At 25.2% G+C, this 23,706-nt stretch overlaps 1 protein-coding gene across 2 annotated transcripts in view; it reads right to left on the bottom strand.

The window, feature by feature from the left end:
• LOC140670718 (serine/threonine-protein kinase SIK3) overlaps positions 1 to 20,841 on the bottom strand; it is a 63,505-nt gene extending 42,664 nt beyond the window's left edge. Inside the window, exons 1-9 of one of the 2 annotated variants that reach the window (XM_072901442.1) lie at positions 20,618 to 20,841; positions 13,884 to 14,180; positions 13,570 to 13,740; positions 12,138 to 12,261; positions 8,432 to 8,552; positions 5,955 to 6,189; positions 4,730 to 5,045; positions 3,582 to 3,715; positions 1,634 to 1,793 (exon numbers count right to left, since the gene is read on the bottom strand). In XM_072901442.1, the coding sequence (XP_072757543.1) occupies positions 1,634 to 1,793; positions 3,582 to 3,715; positions 4,730 to 5,045; positions 5,955 to 6,189; positions 8,432 to 8,552; positions 12,138 to 12,261; positions 13,570 to 13,740; positions 13,884 to 14,180; positions 20,618 to 20,770 (1,711 nt within the window). In that variant the 5' untranslated portion in view covers positions 20,771 to 20,841. The remainder of the gene's footprint in view (positions 1 to 1,633; positions 1,794 to 3,581; positions 3,716 to 4,729; positions 5,046 to 5,954; positions 6,190 to 8,431; positions 8,553 to 12,137; positions 12,262 to 13,569; positions 13,741 to 13,883; positions 14,181 to 20,617) is intronic. The other variant, XM_072901441.1, reaches the window with a different exon arrangement.
• Positions 20,842 to 23,706: the final 2,865 nt, after the last annotated feature.

Consider the following 23,706-nt stretch of genomic DNA (forward strand, 5'->3'; position numbering starts at 1 on the left):
ATAATTATACATAAAATGTTGCAGGCATTGTGTATAAGTATGTATACATAATTCTAATTGCAGCTATCAATCCATTTATATATAAATATACATAACGTCTTATACGGTGTCATCTGTAATTATACACAATTGTGTAGAATACTGTATAATTATATTTAATTCTGCATAGCTATACATAAGAAATTTTTTATCAGACCTTCAACTTTAATAGTTTTCAAAACGCAATAAATGATCCAAATTTTGGAATATTTTAAAATCAATATTAATATTATATCATATATAAAATATATATATATATCTATATATATATACAATATATATATATATATCATATATATAAATATTATAATATTATGTATTAATATTTATATTATATTATTTAAAATATTAATATTTTAATTTCGTTTATTTTTCAAAAACACACAAAAAATATTTTGTTAAAATGTCAATTTCTTAACCTTGCTAGAGCGCAATTGAAGTTAACTGCATTCTCGGATCGATTCAAACCGTTCAGTTGAAAATTTACTTACAGACTACTTAAACTATTGCTAGTAACACTACTAACTTTAATAGTATGTAAGTGTAAGCGAAATGACATTCAAAACAAAAATAACCAAAGGTTCTAGAAGAATAGGTAAAGTGCAGGGTCCAGCGGGACCGAAAAACAGACACGATCGTTACCGAGAAAAGCGAGGATCATTCTTCGATAAACCGTTGCAAAAGAAGGTCGTGACAGAGAGTTTCTATTTTTTTTTAAATTTTTCGGCTTAAGTTTAATTATTTTTTCTGGTCTCATTTTTATCATTAAAGGAGAATTAAAAAAAAATTTTTTTTTTCAAAAAAGCTAAAACTGCAATGTCGTAGAAATGCAAATTTTTTTATAATTTTATAATATTTGTCAAGATTTTTTAAGCAAAGATAAATTTTAATTTATATAAATTTTGTTTTTATACGTTTGTATAATTTTTTGTATTATAAATATAATATTATCTAAATAATATCTTTTGATTGATAATATTTTTTGAATAATATTATTTGATTGACTAGGACAAAGAAATTCTTTTAGTTTCTTTTATTCTGACTAGTCAATCAAATGATTCATAACATTCATAATATCAAGTAAAATAAATTTTTAATAATCACACCTTATAATCATCAGTAGACTCAACAGATAAGATATACAGATTTATTGATTTATTTATATTTTGATAATATGTAAAAAATTAATTTTTACTTATATAAAGAAGAAATCCAACATAAGTTTACGCTTTAGTCATAATTCAATATTGATAATAAATCTTAATATCATTAAAGAAAAATATCTCAGAAAATATTGCAAATTTTTAGTAGGTACACTTTAATCTTAGGATCTTTTGAAGCATAATTTATTACAAAATAATCAAAATTCTTGTGTAAAAAGAATCAATTTTCATTCTACAAAAAGCAATATTTATTGCAATATTTATTTAATAAAAATTAAGAAAAATTACAGAAAACTTAAGAAAAATTTAATCAAAAGAATTGGCAATAAAATATAAACATTAAGAAGCTATAAGTCGTGCAATTTTAATCATTAATTGTGGAAAAAGGATTTAATACAATATATACAATATTGAAACTTTAACTGTCATACCTGGTCGTTGCATAACAGTACTAAGACCACTTCTTCTTCTTCTATCACTATTTCCATTATTACTACCACTGTTGTTACTGCTTCCATCTCCACTCGTAGTACTAACACCAATACTTAATGACTGGGCACATTGTACTAATCCTGAACTGCCACTCTGTAACTGTTTGTATACATTTGCTTAAAAATTTGAAAAAAAAAAACCTATATTTTTCGATACAATAATTTGATAGATACAAACTAATAAAATTATCTACATAGAATGAACATAATGCGATTGAAAAAAAAGTAATTCCTTGTGCAAAATTAAGTTAAAAATATAAAATAAAATTCTTTCGTATTCGAAAAACTCGATTTCAATAATTGATACTTTTTATATGTTTAAAAATACAACTTTATCTATTGAAAAAATGTTTATTATATTTTTATTTTTATACTTTACACATAAAGTTTTCACCAATTTAAAATATTTAACATTGTTTTAGAAACCATCTTCCAATTTTGAATATGCAGTTAAAATTTGAAAATTTTTATAATTGTTAAAAAATATAGAATGTAAAGAATATGTGATGTTTGTTAAGAAATATAGAATTAGAAAAATGTGATGTTTTAATTTCCTCATTATTTTGTTGCGTCCATTTTTAAATATATTCATATATGTATATATATCAGGGACCCGGACCGAAAGCTTTTTTCAGTTCGGTTCCGGTTACGGTTTAATAAAACATCGAATAAGTGTTCCAATTTCAGTTTCGGTTTCTTGACTAGTGAACGAAACCAAAACCGAAAAAATTACGGTTTTTTTAAACTTTTTTTTCGGTTATAGTTACTTGTACGGAAAGAGTTTGAAGTGTAATAATAAATTTAATAAAATCACTTTTTTTATATTTATTTTATTAAATTATATATTTGCAGACGAAAAGAAATAAAAATAAAAAATTATATTATTTAATACAATGTTTTATTTTATGCATATACATGTGTAAAAGATAAACTAAAATGATTAATTTGGTGGATTCAGATAGAAGAATTAAGATATAAGCGAGTAGAGATAATAATTAACAATAATAATAAAAAATTTAGAACAGTTAAAAAATCTAAAAAAGCATAATGTTATTTTACTCCAAACTAATATTTCTAAAAACTTATTATTAAAAAATTAAACATTTTCAATCGAGAATTAAGTCGTCATATTGATTCAACTATGAAAAACAGATCTATACATATATAGATTAAGAATCGGAAAAAGAACCGAAAAAAACTGTTAACCGTAAATAATATTATTGGTTCGGTTATGATTTCGGTGTTATAAATTTTATAAAATTTGGTTTCGGTATCGGTTCATCTAAAAAAAGGGTTACGGAACGGTTTTCGATTTCAATTCCGGTTCGGTCCGGATCCTTGATATATATATAATATAATGATATAATATAATAATATGTAAGGAAATCAGCGTTGAGCACCACGGGGAAAGGCTCACCAAGAGTAGAATCCCTGCCCTGTAGAGCCCCGCCGTACCAACCACGCTCGTACCGCGCGCAGGAGCGAGATCGATCTGATCATGCGTCGAGCTATCGATCATCGTCAGCCAATACGGTAGTATAATTTAAATCAGCGATACCGTTGGGCCCTGCGCAACGGCTAAAGAAGCAACCTGTCACTCCGAGATTGGCTAACAGCGGGCCTCCCCTCGACAGGGGACATTAGATATAAGGGCCGGGAAGGCCGACAACGAACGGACTTGAGCTCCATGCGATAAGTAGCGAACAGTGTAAACTTTGAATTAAATTAATTGAACAGTAATAATATTCGAGTGAATCATTTCGTTCTCCTTATCCGATTTCGAGTTCCCGGACCATCGGTTCGTTACATAACCCGCGACATTAAAAGTAGTTTGTCTTTTACGCGGATATAGTTTTGATAGCTTACAAATATAATATATAATACTCACAGACTGTAATTGTTCCCTACTACCAGGTTGACTCCAGCCACCTTCTTCATCATTGTTAATATTATTACTATGTTGTTGATGAAATATGTGAAGATTTGCTCCACCATCTGAAGCTCTTCTTCCAAAGCCTCCCGCTATATATACAAATATACATAAGAAATTATATATATATAATAAAATAATAATACTTTAAAAGAAAGAAGTTAAGCTAATTAAACATTAGAAATTAAAAATTTTAAAGTATAAAATTGATAAGAAAAACTTCTTATATATGTATATAACATTTAAGAGTATGAGTTTTTTTGTATAAGTTTTGTTTCTTGTTTTACTTTTTGCAAGCCTATTGGAGATTGATTTCTGAATAGCCCATATAAAAACATAGAAATGGTATCCTGTTATATTTACATTTTTTAATAATAGAATTTTGTATATATATATTTTTTAAGTATTTTAACATATTAAAAATATTTTAAAAACATGTTATCATATTATAATGTAATAATATATTCGTTTTATATGTATACAGATGTATAAAGAGAGCTATATAATTATAAAAAATGAATTATAATAATTTAAGAAAATTAGTACTTTTAAAATTTTTTTCTAAAAATTAATTTTGTATATATTATTATTATACATATTATAAAATTATATATATTATGAAATATATATAGTATCAAATGAATTTAAAGAAAAAAAAAATTTCAAACATACCCGATAAAAAATTTTTTATGTATAGATATGCAGAATTGAATATAATTATACAGTATTCTACACAATTGTGCAAAAATATATATAATTATAGATGACACCGTATAAAACATTACATATATTTATATATAAATGAATTGATAGCTACAATTAGAATTATGTATATGTAAGCTTATACATACTTATACACAATGTCTGCAACATTGTATGTATAATTATGTATAATTATATATAAAAGAGACAAATTTCGTATATAAATTTGTATAATTAGATATGACTATTTTTGTCTGATTATATATCAAAATTTTTTATCGGATATATATATATATATATTTAACTGCTATTACTAATAAAATAACAGATTTGAAATAAAAGGTTAATCATTTTTACACTGCAATTAATGATTTAAAAGTCGTCTTATAAAAATGAGAACTTACTTGCACCCATTACAGGAGGCGGCTTCAATAAATGCTGATCTTTTATTTGGAAATTTTGGGGTGGTTGATGCTGAACTAAGGGAAGATTTAACGGTAAATTTGTATGTGGTAGAACTTGAGGATCCATGTTACAATGAAGAATAGGAAGAGGTCGTAAAGTTTGATATCCTGACATATGATTATAAGGATATGATGTAGGAGACTGATGCACTGCATCACCAGGTCCAACCGTATGTCTTCTTGTTGTATGATAAGACGTTCCAGGAGGCAAATAAAGACCACTTTTCTCTTCTGTTTCCGCTTCGGTTTCACCAAACTGTAAAAAAAAAATAAAATTATAATTATATAATATTTTAGATATATTAATTTTATAACGTAATTGTTACACGTAAAGTAATAATATAAGATATATGACTCATTGATCTCCTTTTAATTATTTGTAGGTAAAAAATAATGTTAAAAATTTATTATATACAACAATTAATTATTGCACAACAATTTTATAATAGAATTTATATTGGGGACGAGTGTGGTTACGTTCGCTGTGTCATCGGCGGCGCATCGACGGAACGTGGGTTTGAGCCCGCTGAGGACCTATATGCCTCTTCGAGGTTTTCTCATAGAAATTAAGTATATATTGTAATAGAAAAAAGTTAAATAAAGGTATGATAAATCTTCTTGGCAGAAGCTGAAGGTATACCCGGTATTTTTTTTTATGATAGAATTTATATCAACAAAATAAATTTTTTTATATTAATTGATAAATCTTATAAAAATTTTATAAAATGTTTTACATCTTTATATGTCAAAATTTTTCACAAACTAATGATTTTTTTATTATTTCTCTCTCAAGGTCTATTAAAATCTCCATTTTTACATAAGCACATTAAAATGAAGATCATTAAAGAAGTATTTAGCAATTAACAATGAGTTGTATGTAGTTCAAAGTGTAAATAACTCAAAACTATCCAACACAATATAACTCAAAATCATCAATAAAAGATATAAATAAGATATAACAATAGGGCATAAATTTTGTAAATAATTACATATATATACATATATATCTTTTCTCATGTATAAAAAGTAGAATTTTTATAATAAATTCAATAGTATTATTTTTCACTTTTACAATTTACTGTGTAAATCAAATCTGTGCTCGTAAAAGTAGAGCTGGATGGGTCAAGTGTTTTTTTATATACCTTATCATAAGTTACATAATTACCTTCTCTAATTGATGTGCACCATCTGGCAAATAATCGCCCGATATATTTTGGATATTGGGTAAATTAGGCATTGTTGATTCTAATCGATCAACGAGTAAATTGTATATAGCTGATACATGATCAAAAGTATTCCCTTTGATGGCTTGTAACAACGTATCTGCACTGAGTCCAGGTAATCTTAACATATTCTCTATCACTAATTGATTTAATTGTGGTACTACGTCAGGATTACATCTGAGAATATATAAACATATAAAAAATATATAGAAATGTATAAGATATATAAATATATAACATATATAGATTTATATAGATATTAGATAACATATAGATTTATATATAAATTTATATATAAATGCTATAGCATGTTTCACTTAGTGTTACAATGTATTTTCTTCAAAACTTGACGTTATACAAAAAAATTTTTTTCAAACAAGATTTATAGAGTTTTGAGGGGAAAATAAGTTGATAAGTTGATTTTAGATAATAAATTATATAAATACATATATATATATATATATATATATATATATAGTTTACTTTTGAAAATTAATAAAAAAGGCAAGATTTATAAAATATACATTTTCATTAAAACACAGAAAGAATGTGAGTCATTTAATTTGATTACTTTAAATTACTTTAAATAGTTGTAACTATTTGATGTATACAAATATTTTTCAAACAGAAGAATTACATGGTGTCAAAAAAATTGTACAGCACATTTTTAGTTACAGTAACAATAACTTTTTTATTTAATTTATTTATAAAAATATAAAAACCATTTTTATATTTTTTTAAATAAAGCACTCAGCATTTCACTCCAAAATTTGAAATAATATCTTTAATAAAATCATTGAACTAAAATTGCACAAATTTAAATTGTTCTTTTATATATAAAAGAATAAGAATAAACATAGATAAAAAATATAAAAAATTTGCACAGGTATTTCAAATTTTTCATCTTTTATTTAATAAAAAGTAATTTAAGAATTATTTAAATTATATTCATTAAATGTTTGGATGATGGAACGTTCAAACATTCCTTTAAATAAGATAAACTTGAAATTCTTACAAAACCTTTATTTTTTTAACACTTTTTTTTAAATATATTTAATGTGTCTTCAAACAGTTTAGTCCAATTATGATTATTTAGGCACTATTTTTTTTAACATTTTAGCCTTATACTTTTATCAGACTGTTCAAAAGAATTTGCGCAATTTAAATTATGTTAATTTTAAAATCTCAATAAAAGTAATAATTTTAAAGAAAATTCTTATAAAAATAGGGAATTTGCATGAAAAGAATATTACACTTTTTTGCGTTTAAATATAAGGTAAATGGTATTACAAATCTATTCATCCTTTTTATTTTTGATTTCCATGATTTATTAAGTAGAAAAAAATAAAATAAAAAATTAAAAATATTTGAATTTTTCGACATGGAGGGAAAACAATTTTAATTGGCTGACAGTGCGTGACGTCACACTTCACTACGCTAGCAGACAACTTGCGTCGTATGCGCCCTGTGCTTCTTTGGTATATTACGAATTACGAGTGGTACTAAAAATTGTTTCAATCTGAATAAAAACAATATGCCACTAAACAAATTAAATTCGGGATTTGTGAAAGCAGGTTCTTCTAATCTACCGAAAATAAGTATATTTATGATTTAGGAGTATTTTATGACGGATAAATGATACAATGCTCCTGAAATTAGAGGAGTAAAAGCAACTTGTAAGTATAATACATACATTTTTTTATGTCGAAATAGTAATTTCTTTGAAATTTTATATATTGTATGTATTACCGGTTATATATATTACTTTCGATAAACTTGAGGTGCGTTCGGGATACGCTATTGGCGTTGTTCTATCTTCGTTCAACTTTTCGTGAGCGATAAAGATAGAATGACGCTATCAGTGCTAATAGCATCTTTTCGAACGTACTCTTTAGATTTAGTGAAGTGTGACGTCACATATTACGTTCGAGTGAACTCGGGTCTTTCCGGATCGTTTTCGACACTTTCAAATTATGCAATATTTTAATAGTTATTTTCTTAGTATATTTGCATTAAAAAATTCAAAAAAAAAAAAAAATTACAGTAAAAGTCATATATAAACTATTGAATATAATTGTTTTTTTTTTAAATTATGCAAATTCCCTATTGGATCATTATTTTTTCCATCTAAACCTCTACCACAACTTTTCTTTAGTAATTGCATATTTTGATGCTAAAATACAAAGATAATGATATTAATATTATCATGTGCAGTTCAAGGACAAACAACAAAAGAATTATATTTATGATTGACTTGAACTCGCATTTTTATTACCATTAGCTTTTTCGCGGATTTTTTATATTTCATATTTATTAATATACAAGATATTAAAATACCTTATATAATATCTTACATAATATCTTATTTATTATTACAACATAGAATATATGTAATGCTCATATGTGACATAATACATACCCTCCAGGTTCTAACTCTACGACTCCATTTCCACACATCCATGAATGTGTCAATATTTGTGATATACTTAAACGCCGCTCTGGTTCTACCACTAGCATGTGCCTGATCAATTTTTCACAATCTAAAACGATAAAAATATTTAATTACACAGCTTTGAACATATCTTTTTTTTTTATATACATACTCTAGTCGAAATATCAAAAACGAAAAATATACACAAATTTTTAAAAAAAAATACTCAATTTATTTAAAAAAATATAAAAAGCCAGGTGTACAAATTTTTAAATAGATTAAATAAATAAATAGATTAAATAGAAATTTTTAAATAGAAAACGTTTAATATTGGCAAATTAATAAGTTTGCTTTCACAATATATAGTATAAATATATAATTATATATGTGGACAATTTTTTTCATTTCTCCAAATTTCACTATTTCTAAACAAAAAAAAATATTATCTTACAAGAAAATATAATTATTTACAAGAAATTATCCATGTATGTGTTTACATTTTTTTAAAAATGTATTTTGATTTTATTTTCTATATCAAAAAGACTTCATGTGATTTATTCTATATTTAGTTCCAAAAATCACAAAGTTATCTTCATAAAAACCTTCATAAAAAAAAATACATGTGTTTATAATAATTATATGAATTATTTATAAAATAATAAATATAAATTACTCTTATATATTTTTGTAATTTTACATAATTTGTAATACTTTCAAAAGAGTTAAAATTTAAACAAAAATTTAATTTTAAACAAGGTTTTTCTATCACTTATCATTTTCTAGCTACACATTTAATTTTTAATATAATTTTAAAAAATTACCATAATTTTACAAAAGAGAACTTCAAAAATTCAATTTAACAAGATTAACAATATTTAAAGTTCCTGATATTATCTTAAATGTCCAAAAAATAAAATCAAATTAAATTTTTAATCCAATTTCTTACTAGTAAAAAGTAAAAAATGTTTGTATCAAATAAATATTCCATAGGACGTTTTACAATATAACTTACTATAATTATTACTATAAATTGTTTAATTTGGTCTCTAAAAATTGTATTGTTCATTTATGTACATTTATGTTCATTTATGTAGGGTTATTGTACAGGGTGTCCGGTCGCGACCGCCCCATAGCTCAGGGCAGATAGAGCAGGTCAAACTGAACATAAAAGTCCTCTACCATTTTGCGATTTGCGCAATAATTATTAAAATATTAATTAAAAACGCTCAACATATGCTGAGTGCTATATACGGCGCGCACTCACAGCTGAGCGTTTTTAATTAATATTTTAATAATTATTGCGAAAATCGCAAAATGGTACAGGACTTTTCTATTCCATTTAACCCGCTCACGAGCGTTGGCTCGTTAGTTATGAGACACCCTGTATATATATATATATATATAGGGTGTCCATGACCACCCGTACCACCCTTTTATTTTGAATACAGAGCATTTTAGAGAAAAATGTTTCAGACAAAAGTTATACGATTTTAAGGAGGCCATAAGATGGTACCATTGGTTTGACATTGAATAGTTGTTTGAAGGTCATGTAAAGGTCACCTTAAATTTTTTAAATGAGACACCCTATATATTATTGCATATTCTTGTAGCTTACCTCGAGAGCTTTCCAAAACACTTATGATAAAGTATTTTTTGAGTTATAAGACTTGAAAGTTGCAATATTTTGATATAAAATACAAGATATCTCGTAAAATATTCATTTTTCAATTATCTTACCCTAATACTTTTATGCACAGAATAATGAGACAAATCAATTGGTGTAAAGAAAACACATAGTTATCTTTAAGAAAAAATCTGAATTTGCAACTAGCAGTTACACATTTTTACTTTAACATAATTATATGTTTTAATTATGCCAATTGATTTATCTCATTATTCTGTGCATAAAAGTATTAGGGTAAGATAATCGAAAAATGAATATTTTACGAGATATCTTGTATTTTATGTCAAAATAATATAATTTTCAAGTCTCATAACTCAAAAAATATGTAATGAAAAATACTTTATCGTAAGTGTTTTGGATAGCTCTCGAGGTAAGCTACAAAAATATGCAATAAAAAATAGGGTGTTCCATTTTAAAAAATTGACGTAACCTTCACATGACCTTCAAACAACTATTCAAGGTCAAATCAATGGTACCATCTTATGGCCTCCTCAAAACCGTACAACTTTTGTCTGAAACATTTTTCTCTAAAACGCTCTGTTTCCGAGATAAAAGGATGGTACGAGTGATCATGGACACCCTATATATATATATATATATAATCTTTTTAAAGAAATCTTAACAAAATTAAAACATCAAATAAATTTTTTTAATTAAATTAATCTTTAATTATGTGTCTATCTAAAACAAATATTTAAATTGATATATCTATAATTAAGATAATAAATAGTTAATATAGACTGCATTAATTATTGTTATATAAACAAAATTTTGCTAAAATAACTACTAAAACAAATTTAAAAATTGTTTAAATATTATAAAATTTTTAAATATTTTGTTTCAGAGTAATTACTCTAATTAAAAAGCTTATCTATCTAATCAACATAGTCTATATCAACAGCTGCTGCTATTTCAATTATACACACCCGGTAAAAAATTTTTATATATAATCAGACAAAAATGGCCGTATCTAATTATACAAATTTATATACAAAATGTTTATTTTATATATAATTATGAATAATTATACATAAAATATTACAGGCATTGTGTATAAGTATGTATAAGCTTACATATACATAATTCTAATTGCAACTATCAATCCATTTATATATAAATATACGTAACGTTTTATACGGTATCATCTATAATTATACATATTTTTACACAATTATGTAAATACTGTATAATTATATTCAATTCTGCATAACTATACATAAAAAATTTTTTATTGGGCAAATTGAATTTAAAAAATTCTTCAAAAATTAAAAAAAAATTATAAATATATTTATAAATTAAAAAATTTAATTTTAATTATTTAGGAGTTATTTAATTATTAGAAAAAAAACAATTTCTATTTTCAACTTGTTTTATCCAAGTGTTCTTTCTTACTTTATATATATATATATATATATATACAGGGTGTCTCAGAATGACCGTATCACCTCTCGAGTGCAGATAGAGCGGGTTAAATATAATAGAAAAATCCTGTACCATTTTGCGATTTTCGGAATAATTATTGAGAAATTAATTTACAAAGATCGGCAAATCCGGCGCGAGTATCAGGCCGCTGCAAAAAAGATGGCGAGGACGGCCCTAAGGACGGTCGCTAAGCGCGCGCGGCGTAAATAGGCGCCATTGCCTCGCGGTTATCAGGGGTATAGACGAGAAGTGTTGATAAGAACAATAGATTAGCAATTATTATTTAGCGACCGGCCTAGCGGTGGGCCGTCTTTCTCGCCATCTTTTTTGCGGCGGGCTGATACTCGCGCCGGATTTGCCGATCTTTGTAAATTAATTTCTCAATAATTATTCCGAAAATCGCAAAATGGTACAGGACTTTTCTATTCCATTTAACCCGCTCTATCTGCACCCGAGAGGTGATACGGTCATTCTGAGACACCCTGTATATATATAAATCAATAGAGAGATGAATAGTCCAATAATTTTATCATAAATACTTCTTATAAGAAATGGAGTAGTTGATATGTAGAGTAGCTTTATATCTACCTGCAGACATAAAAAATGGTATTCTGAATTTCCCTGAGACAACTACAGATCGTAACAACTGCATTGTAGGTCCATCAAATGGTAGAGCACCACAAACTAATACATACAAGACAACACCAAGGCTCTGAAACATTTATTATACTTTTATTTATTGCACTTTATGTATATCTAGCAGTAATAGTAAATAAATAAATGCTTACAGGTATATATATTAAATATCCTACACACAAATGCACACAACTTGGGTATCCCATTTTAAATACTCAGCAAAATATCTATAAAGTTAAACTATCATTAAAAAAATTTCAGATAAAAATTATAGAGTTACAAAGGACATCAAATTAGCATTATTTTGTTCCAATTGATAACGTTCTCTAAAGGTTATATTTTATATCTTAAAATAAAGATATGCCAATAAATGCTTTAAGATATATATATATATATACCATATCAGAGCATTTATTGGCATATCTCTAAAAGATCTCTTTTTTTTATTTATTTTAAGGTCCTAAATTATTTTTTACAAAATTCTAATTTTTGCTATAATATATCTTTATAATTAACAATAAGTCTTAAATTAAAATTAAAATATTAAAGTCCACTTAAAATTAACAAAAAAATATAGTTTAGTATGTAGTTTCTCTTCTGTATCTTTCAATTTCACAAAGTTTTTTTGGGACATTTTGTATATATTATACATTTTGTATATATAATTTGCATATTTAGATTTTAACTATTCTGTATATAAAAGAATTAAAACAGAATTATATAAAAACACCAATACCTTACAAAGTATTTCATAATAAATTATATATATTTTGACATATTGACATAAAATACATATTTTGTGAAGAAGTTTATTTTTCCAAAATATTTACTAAATTTTTTGTGAAAATTATGAGTAGAATCAATTTATGATTTATGTTGTATATTCTTCGAAATATTGTATCTGCATTTAAATCTTTTTCCTCAAATATAATTATATAAATTTCTTTATAAATTAATCATATTATTTAAAAATACTTATTAAGAAATTAATATTTTTAAAAGATATTATATATGTTATATATCACAATATGTTAAAATAAATTATATAATATTTCGTAACTATTAATTTCTTTACTTTATCTTAATATTTTTATATTCAGAATGACTAGAAAACTCAATATATATAAAAAAGAGTCATAGTTAAAAAAGAAAAGGTAATTCTTTTAAATCTTAAAAACGTTATTTGGAATAAAATGTTATAAATTGTGTTGTACGTCCCTCTTAAAATTGTCTTTATAATTTCTCTCTTTATCTTGAACTTTTCTTCCTATATTATTTAATTTTTCAAATATTTTGTGTTAAGAGTATTTAAAATGGAATACTATTTTACACACACTAAAATTAAAATATAAGATTTATGTAAAAAGAAAAAGCAATAACATACCCATACATCAGCCCTCGGACCATCGTAATGCTTTCCCTCAAAAATTTCAGGCGCAGCATATGGTGGTGAGCCACACCATGTATTAAGTGGAACACCAGGTGTATATTCATTACTAAATCCAAAATCAGCAAGTTTTATATTATTGTCTGCATCAAGTAATAAGTTTTCAGCCTGACAAAAGAAAAAGACAAAAAGTTAATTATGTACAAAATAATATAATAATATTTATTAACAATTAGAGAGAGAGAGACTAACAAATTATTTTTAATATAAAAAGTTAATTTTAATACATAATATATAATAGATTTATAAACCTTAAGATCTCGATGAACCACTCTTTGTTGATGCAGATAACGAACGGCAAGTACAATCTGACGAAAAATTCTTCGTGCTTCTGGTTCTGGCATTCTACCATTTCGAACAAGATGATCAAATATTTCACCTCCAGGAGCGTATTCCGTCACTAAGTATATCATCTTCTCCGTTTCCATTACTTGATATAGTCTTATAATATGTGGATGTCGTAACCTTTTCATTATGTGCACTTCACGAAAAATTTTTGCTAAGTTTTCTTCATTTAGTTTAGTTTTATCTATTATTTTAATAGCAACCTATAAAAGAATTAAGCAAATTAAGCACAAATATATTATAACACACAACTAATCGTTTAGTAAAACGTAAAATGTAAATATTCTAAAGAATATAGTGACATGCAAAAGTTTTCAGTTATAGAGAAGATTTTTCGCCTTATACTTTACAAAATTAAAATTTACAAGAGCTATAATTATATTAATTATATTATATACATATAATTATAATATATTATATAATTATAATTGTAATATTTTATAATATATAATTATATTATAATACATTATAATTATAATAATTGTAATATTTTATAATTATATTATAATACATTATAATTATAATAATTGTAATATTTTATAATTATATTATAATACATTATAATTATAATAATTACAATATATTATAATATTAATTATAAAGTTTTGTTTGATTGAGTTTTTTCAGTTATTTTTCGTCGATGATTTTTTTATCCCATATGATATTTCGAAATTATGTTATTTACAATTTATTTTTTATGTTATTTATAGTTTATTTTTTATTATGAAGAAGCAATCTTTCTCTTTCTCTCTCTCTCTCTCTCTCTCTCTCTCTCTCTCTCTCTCTCTCTCTCTCTCTCTCTCTCTCTCTCTCTCTCTCTCTCTCTTTCTCCCTCTCATAAGAAACTTTTCAATTTTTTTTACTTAATCACTTTCTCCGATATCAGTATGACGATATCTCGTGCGCGCGCATATGTGTTATCGTTTCTATATTATCATCTATATTATCGTTTCTACAAGTTATTAACTAATAATTTTAATCTTTAGTTAGTATAACATTGTTCAAATAAACATTTGACGTCCTATAAATCCAATATTACAAATTAAATAATTTTTAAGCATATATAAATTTTAATATTTTAAATATATTAAAAGTTATAAACCGTTTCCAGTTATTATTTTCTTCCACTTGTCTGTTACATTTATATATTATACATGTATAATTATACATTTAAATAAAAGAATGGATATAATTAACATTAAATATTCAAAAATTATTTAATATTTAAAAATATTTTATTGAATTTATATTATATGTTTATATATATATATAATATATATAATATATATATATATATATATATATATATATATATATATATACTATTTAATATAGCAGTCGTTTATGCATAAACATTGTTTTTAAAAATTAAATAAACTTTTTCTAGGATTTTTGGGAAATTATATGTGTGTATGTGTTTATTTGTATACATACGTGCATGCATATGTTTAGAATAAATACATCAAATTTTTAGACACAAATTCTTCAAGAAAAAAAGAGAGAAAGAACAAGGGAGAAAAAAGCGACAGAGGTAAGGCAAAAGAGGAAGAAGATGAGAAGATAAAGAGAGGAAAGAGCCAAATAGAAAATTAATTTCTTTTTAGTTGAAATATCATAAAAGTTTATATTTATTGTTAAAATATTTGATTGTTATCACAAAAGTCTATTTATTATTATTTATTATTATAATAATTTATTATTTCTATTATAATTTTTAAAATTTTTACGTTTTAGAAACTTAAATCAAAACTTTTAATTATAAGATATATATATATATATATATATATATATATATATATATATATTATAAGATATATTAATAAACACATTAAAATTATAACTTTTTTACACTTTCTTAAATGTATACAAATATTTGAAATTAATTTTATTAAAAATTTTATTTAAATTTAATAAAAAGTATAATTATTTACTTATTATGGTTTTAAAGTTTTTGTCTAATCTTCTATTTCAAAGTAAAAATTATTGTATAAAACTATTAATTTTTTCATTGTTTTTTTTATAATTTCTGAAGAAAAATTAATTTAAAAAAATTTGTGTTTAGAGTTAATTCATATATGTATATAATTTATGTATATATTATTATTTACTTATATTTATAATTAAATATATACAAAGATTTTAATTATATACATATTAATAAATTTTAATAAAAAGATATTAATAACTTAGTGCTTTATTAGCAAGTTTAAATATACATACCTATATAAATTTAAGAAAAAAAAATTGAAATTACAATAGAGAAATATAATAAAGTAATTCTTAAATTTACAATGAAGAAAAAAGTTATTACAATTTTGATATATCAAAATTAAATAATAAAAGCAAATCAATTATTCAATATTTTATACAAGGAGTACAATATAAACAGTTCTCATTAACAAAAGATACTTAAAATCAATTATTTTCTATTAATAAAGCAACATAAAGCCATTTATCTTTCAAAAACTATCTCTTAAATTTTGGCAACTTGTTAAAAATAAAAACAAGACGATGCGAAAATAAAACCGAGTGTTAGAGAATGATTTATAGCGTTCGAGTTTAAGCGCTGTCAGATATTGAAGTAAAGCTCGAAACTTGGTTGCATAAAAAAAACAATTTTTTTTTAATGAATAATTTTTTCTGTTAATAGGAAACACAATGTAATCTCTTATATAAACTAATAAATAAATAAAAAATATATAAATGGGTTAGAAATTTCAATATTTTAATTAGAAAATTTAAAAAATCTGATACATAAAATACAAAGGAATATTACTTTGAATTTATGCACAATATATGAAATATTATATTTGATAAAAAAAACTCTACCATAATGTGTGTAAAAAAATTATTTAAAAAATAACAATTTTTATAATTATATTTTTAAAAAATATTTTGCATCTATTACTAACTAAAAAATATCTTGGATGAAACATTAATGAAATACAAACTAATTTTTGTAATAAGATACAGAAACATTCTAAAACAAAGTTGTAATTTCAAATTTTGCATTCAACATTTTTGGATGCAATAAATAACAAAAAGCAAAAAAACTAAATAGAGTTAAATTTAAAAAAAAAATTCACAAATATTAAATATTTTTATATAATTATATATTCTGCAATATAAAAAATCAATTTTCTTATAATAGTTCAAATAAATACAACAATACATTTGCCATAATTTTTGTCATAAAGAATGACGTTTCATTAAATGTACGTGTTAAATTAAAATGAGAATTTAATATAGATTACTTTAAATCAATTAAAGAATAAAGATTTATTGCCTAAAAAGTTTAATCAGTACAGTTCAAAAGAAAATATTTTGAATTAATGTTGTTTTATTTTTATTAAAGTAAAATCAATTTCAAATGCGTGTGTTAATGCATAATGTAATTAATTATATTCGTATACTCGTATATGTGTGTAGTATATGCGTATTACATAATGTATACATGATATACATACGTGTATGTGCGCTATTTGCGTATGTATACGATACGCGTATGTTATGACATAGTGTTGACAAAAATTAGATATCTATTATAATTTTTGAAATTAAATTGTGAGTCAAAAATTGTTTACTTTGTCCCGATAAACGATTATTACGAGCTACAGATTTAAAAAATTAGTAATGATATGATATATTAATAATATAAACTTTTCATACATATGTAATATTTGATTAAAATCTAACAATATTTTTAAATACATGTTTAACATAGCTTTAATTCCAATGTTTGAATTTATAAATTATAATATAAAATAAATTAGAAAATTTTTTGTATATGTAATACTTATCAATTATTACACACAACACACACATATACATATACATATATTGATAAAGATGTATGAATGTTAAAATATCCAATAATCTCCGAAAAAACATGTAAAGTCGATTAATCAAAAATATTGGTTTGTTGTTTTCACTTTTCCGTAGTGTCAATAAATTTCTTCGCTTACTTTGAGAATGGTCATTGAAATTGTCGAAATTTTACCGAAGAAAGTTAATAAGCAAAAGTTAATAAAGTTGTATAAATAATTGTATTTGTTTAATGCAAATATTGCTTTTGTAGAACAAATAAAATCGTAAGTACATTCTTCTCGATTTAACAAGAATATTAAACATCATCACAGAGATTACATATTTTGACAGTGTGTGTTCTGAAGCTCAATAGCTAATAATTTTATACGTTTTTATCAAAGATTAATTTTATACCTAATTTTTTTTCAAAGTATGAAAAAGATCATACAATAAAACATTAATTTTGAATGATTTCTATGCTAAAACTATGTAATTTTGCACAAATTAAATAACTTTATATTTATAGTTATGTTTATATGCATTGCTATTATATTTTTATATATCAATAGAAATGACTTTTTCTAATTTTTGGGATTTATTAAATACCTATGTAATACATACATAAATATAAAGAAATAAATGGTGTGTAGTGTATACTTTGTAATATTCTAGTTGTAGAAAAATGAATAATTTTTCTACGACTTATATAAAGATACTCATACATACTTTTATATACAGAACACACTTTTAAAAATATCAGTACATATAAGCGTGTGCATGCATATCTATATGTTATGTATGTGTATATGTATTTCAGTATCAAAATCATTATATGTATCTTTAATGACAGATTCTGTGGCAAATTTGGAATCAATCATTATGATGTCTACTCGAATCTTGTGAAAAGAATTTCATGAGAATTCTCTGATCTTCAAAATATTTTTGTTAATAAGTCTATGTAAAATTAGAAAATTATTAATTTCTCGTTAAGTTTATTTCTAATATTTTTTACTTATGTAAGAAGAAAAAATGAAGTCATCTAAATTTCAAACTTTAGATTTGAAGAAGTAGATATTGAGTGGCTTCCATAAAATAAGTGTCGTACATTTGCAGAATATTTTCTGCAAAATATTTTTTTTTTATCACTTAAAATTGCAATGAAAAATATGTAGTGCATATTCAATATTTTTCTGAAATATTAAATGTGTAACAGAGAAAATATATATTTGTGACATATTTTAAATATAATAATTAATTCATAAATATATGATAACATAAATATATGTAATATATAAATATCTGTTGAATAAAGTATACCTAGAATTCATATCTAAGGCATAAGCATTTAATAATGATTTACTAAGTGTAAAGTCAATCATGGACAATATATCATAAAAGCAATATTATTTAAATATTAAAAAACAAAATTATAACAATTACATGCAGATATGTATGCACTTTACATATCGCTACTTTTTGCTAATTTAATCAATTAGCAGAATGCTAATTTCTAAATATAAAAAAAAATTATAAAAGATAATTTAAAAGACAGCTTTCTGAATTTCAAGAAATTCCATGAAAACTTTCTGATTTTCAAGATAAGAAAAAACTTGTGAACATTACAGAATTTCTAGATTTTTCTAGAAAATATCTTGTCAATTATTTTTTAATAAAAATTTCATTAATTTTTAAATTATAAATAATTAAAAAAAGAGAGAAAATGATGTATGTATGTGTATATATATATATATATTAAATTTTAAGAATCAAATGGATAACAGCATTTTTCAATTTCATATGAAAAATTCCTATAAAATTTTAATTTCAAACTTACAATTTTTTAAAACACTATAATTACAAAAATATCATACAAAAAAATTAGAAAATTGCAATAAATGTTAAACTTCCTCATATTTCTGCTAAGAACAAATTGACCTCAAATTGGACAAAAAATCTGGCATAGAAATAACATCTAACGATTTCGAGATATTCTATATCCATGTATATGCAAGTCTCTCTACATACAAATATTTACATTAATAAAAATCATGCAAAAGGTTTTATCTGTCAGGAAAATCTGTCTATTTTATTAGGAAATATATTTATAATTATAAAAGTATATACTAGCATATGTCAATAATGTTAAATAAAATTATCTAATAGTTTTCAATTTATGATTGAGAATATATGTATAATGTGCATATATATTCTTATGTTTATTCTCTTTGTAATCATGTGTCTCTTCTTTAGTTTTTTCTTATTCTCTTGATATATTTTGATAATAAAAATAAAATTTTGCATGCATTGCCTTGTAATCATTTATCTTTTCTTTAGAATTTTCTTTTTCTTTTTAACATATTTTGATAATAAAACAAAAAAATAAAATGTATTTAGTTTATATTTACTACATGTGTTTTACATATAAAAAAAAACCTATAATCTAAAATTAAGGAAAAAAAAACACAATTTTTCCCCTGCATTAATATATTATTATATTCGCTTTACTTGAAAAATGGCTGATGTTATTTTTAATAACAATATTAAAGAAATTTATGTAAATTACATATTTTCAATAACGCAACAACATACAATATCCTCTCTTAATATTGACAAATTAAAATGTATTTTTTTTAAATATTAGCTATGTATGACGATAAGATTTAATCATTAAAATGATCATATTTTGCAATCATATACTAAAAATGTAAAACAAAGTATTCACAACAACAGCACATACACTCTCACACACATACACACAGAGTTATCCAGAAGATATTAACGACAAAATGACGGATTTCATGTTTGCAACATAGATTCCTACGGCGTCTTCTACCTTAGATTTTGTTACGACGTGGGTGGCCATTTTAACTACGGCGAAATTTCCCTTGCCAATAGTCTTTTCCAGTTCGTAATAACCGACACGTATGAGTTTGTTGACAGAGAATTCCTGGGAAACTTCATTGTGCGACGTCGGCGCGGATGCCATTTTTTAATCACTTATCTCGCTCGTACAACTCGTTGCCAATTGCAATACTGGCTAGTACGATGTTACGCCGACAGAGGAATTATAATTGTCTTTTCTGCCATCTAGCGGCAATATGAATAAGTAATACGTTTCGACAGATCAGAAAGAAACCTGAGAGCAGAGAAAAACCTGAGAGACGCCACGTCTGAAACGTTTTCCCTTTTGTAGCGACTTTGTGGAGTTTCTGAGAACTAATTCACTATTACCACCGACGAGATACTATATTAAAGACCGTCAGCCCTGGGCAAATTTTTGTGACTGCCAAAAGGGCCCGGTTGGCCCGGAGGTAATTGAAGAATTATGACATTATCGACTATTTTGACTTAATTATACGAGTTATTTTAATCATGCAAATATTTTAACTCATCCAAATAATAGCTGTAGTAAGCCTTAAGTCGTAAGAAATGAACCAATCATATTCATTATTCTTCTCTAAGTCAATTGTAATTGGTTCATTTCTTACAGCTTAAAGCCTACTACATCTATTGTAGACCCGGCCTAAGTTTTTTTATGTGTTTCCGGCCTAAGTAAGACAAAAAGCACTGTCGTGATTGGTTATATACACAGACTTCTATATAATACTAGACTGCTAACTCCCTAGATTTTGCTTATATAGTGTCCTCGAATTTTATGTACTAAGAGCGCGTTCGGGGAGATACTATTGGGTGCATCTAGTACAACAACCGCTCACTGAGCGCTTAGTGAACGGCTATTCGTGAGCGCTCAATAAACGCTTTTCATGCACTGGATATATGCTCAGCGATAGTTAGGCTCACTGAAGAGGGGTTATGAAAAACTGAAAATATAAATATAAATATAAATAAATATAAATAAAATATAAATATGTAGTTATATAATAAATCCTATTTTTATGATAAAACATAACTAATTCTTTAAAATGCAACATTTATTTACTGGAATTTTTTTTCAAAAATATTAATTTTTTGTATATATTTACTTTTTATGTATAGGTTATAGAAGTTTTAAGAGGTTAATTTACGCGTGTTTACGCGGAAGTACGTGGAAGTTGAACATTGATGAGCGGTAGTGAGCGGTAGTGAGCAACAAAAAATTACGCTCTCAAATATGGCGACCGCTCACTGTGAGCCACAGAAAAAGCGCTTGCATACAGTATACAAATCTAGTAAGTATAGTTAGCAGCTATTTAGCGCTTATTGAGCGGTTGTTGTACTGGACCCATTAGCGCTAAGGTGATCCTTTCTGCGCATGCGCTAACATGTGCCGACTCCATTATGATCAGTACATGTACTTCTAATCTGCTTTCGGTCTCTAATTCTTATCAGAACACATGTCGTGTTAGTAAAAAAAGTAAAAAATATAAATATTAAATTATGGGATACAAATGTGCAGTTATTTTATATCTTTTATATAAGCTTGTTTATCATACTTAGTATGTATATATATGCGTGCAACACGCGCCTTCACAGCGCATGCGCAGAAAAGAATGTCATACATATTTGTTTGTACATAAAATTAGAGCTGTCTTAAGGAGTTAGCAATCTAGTTTTATATAGAAGTCTGTGGTTATATACCTCGTTCGCGCATGTGCAGTTTATTTTTATCTACACTAAAGATAACATTTCATGAGCAGCAGACTGTCGCAGCAGTTTGCTGCTATTGGTTAAAAATTTGTACCTATGTATGACGTATAATAAATTCCCCTATATTTTGATTCACTGTCACAGACTTCTATACTATAACTAGACCGCTAAGTTCCTTATGTATTAGACCCAAAAAGTGATCCCGAAAAATATGTACAACATTAATAGGATAAAGTAAAAGAGGGAATAGATATATAATATGGCTACGGAGCTTCGCCCCGTTCCCATAAAAAAATAAAACAAAACTTGAGAGCGTAGAAACTACCAAGGCTGACAGTACTGTGTGGAAGTTTCAATGCTATTTTCCTAAGCAAATGCTATTTGACTGAAGCGCTGTTAGGCAAATGGCTCAATGAATCGTGTATCAATGCATTCAGTATTTATTTTGTAAGATTACAAATAAAAAATTATAAACATAGTGTAAGAGTTCGGACATAGGTTGAATTAAAATTTTACATTGAAACTTCCACACAGTACTGTCAGCCTTGGTAGTTTCTACGCTCTCTAATTTTGTTTTATTTTTTTATGGAGACAGGGCTTCACCCCGTCCCCCTATGCATTCCCATCTAAGCATGTACTTTGCAATGTATATACGATTCCACATTGGTTTGCAACTTGCATAGCTACATTATTAAAAAGGATTTATTTAAAATTAAAAAAGATTTATTTAAAATTTTGTATAAGTTACTAAAACGCATGCGCGCGTGACCGCAGCGCACGTTCATGTCACTATACGTCGCCCGTCGTCATTTTACCGAACATAATTTTTTTCGTTTTTTGGATAAACTATAGACCTCCAAACGTTGTAAAGAATTTATTCGTGACCACCTAACGATTTTGCATCGAATAAACTCTTGTTTAACTCGATTGGACGAAAAATAAAAATGTTTGGCTAACTTTAGTTCGAAATTTTAATTATTTAATTTAAAAGAACGATAAATGACCAAACGTTTTAATTGGATGACCAATCATGAACAAACGATGACCAAACAATTAGTTAATTTTAATTATAAAAAAATCAAAGTGGTTTGGCTAACTTTACGGAGCTAATGTGTTAACGGTTCTCGTGCCTGGGGTTAAGCCAGTTGTAAAATTCCTGGTCGGGGAGGGGGACGGTTCTTGTAACCATGAGTGGAGGTTTTAGTAGGTATTCCGCTCCGGTATTTAGTTAGAGAGCGGTGAGTCCCACACTATCCCTGGGTCGGCTCAGAGATGTGTGTTTTCTTTCTCTCGACCAGCGAAACAAAAAAAAATATGTATATACTCCTCACAACA

The sequence above is a fragment of the Anoplolepis gracilipes genome, chromosome 10 (genome assembly GCF_047496725.1).
Source record: "Anoplolepis gracilipes chromosome 10, ASM4749672v1, whole genome shotgun sequence".
Classification (NCBI taxonomy): domain Eukaryota; kingdom Metazoa; phylum Arthropoda; class Insecta; order Hymenoptera; family Formicidae; genus Anoplolepis; species Anoplolepis gracilipes.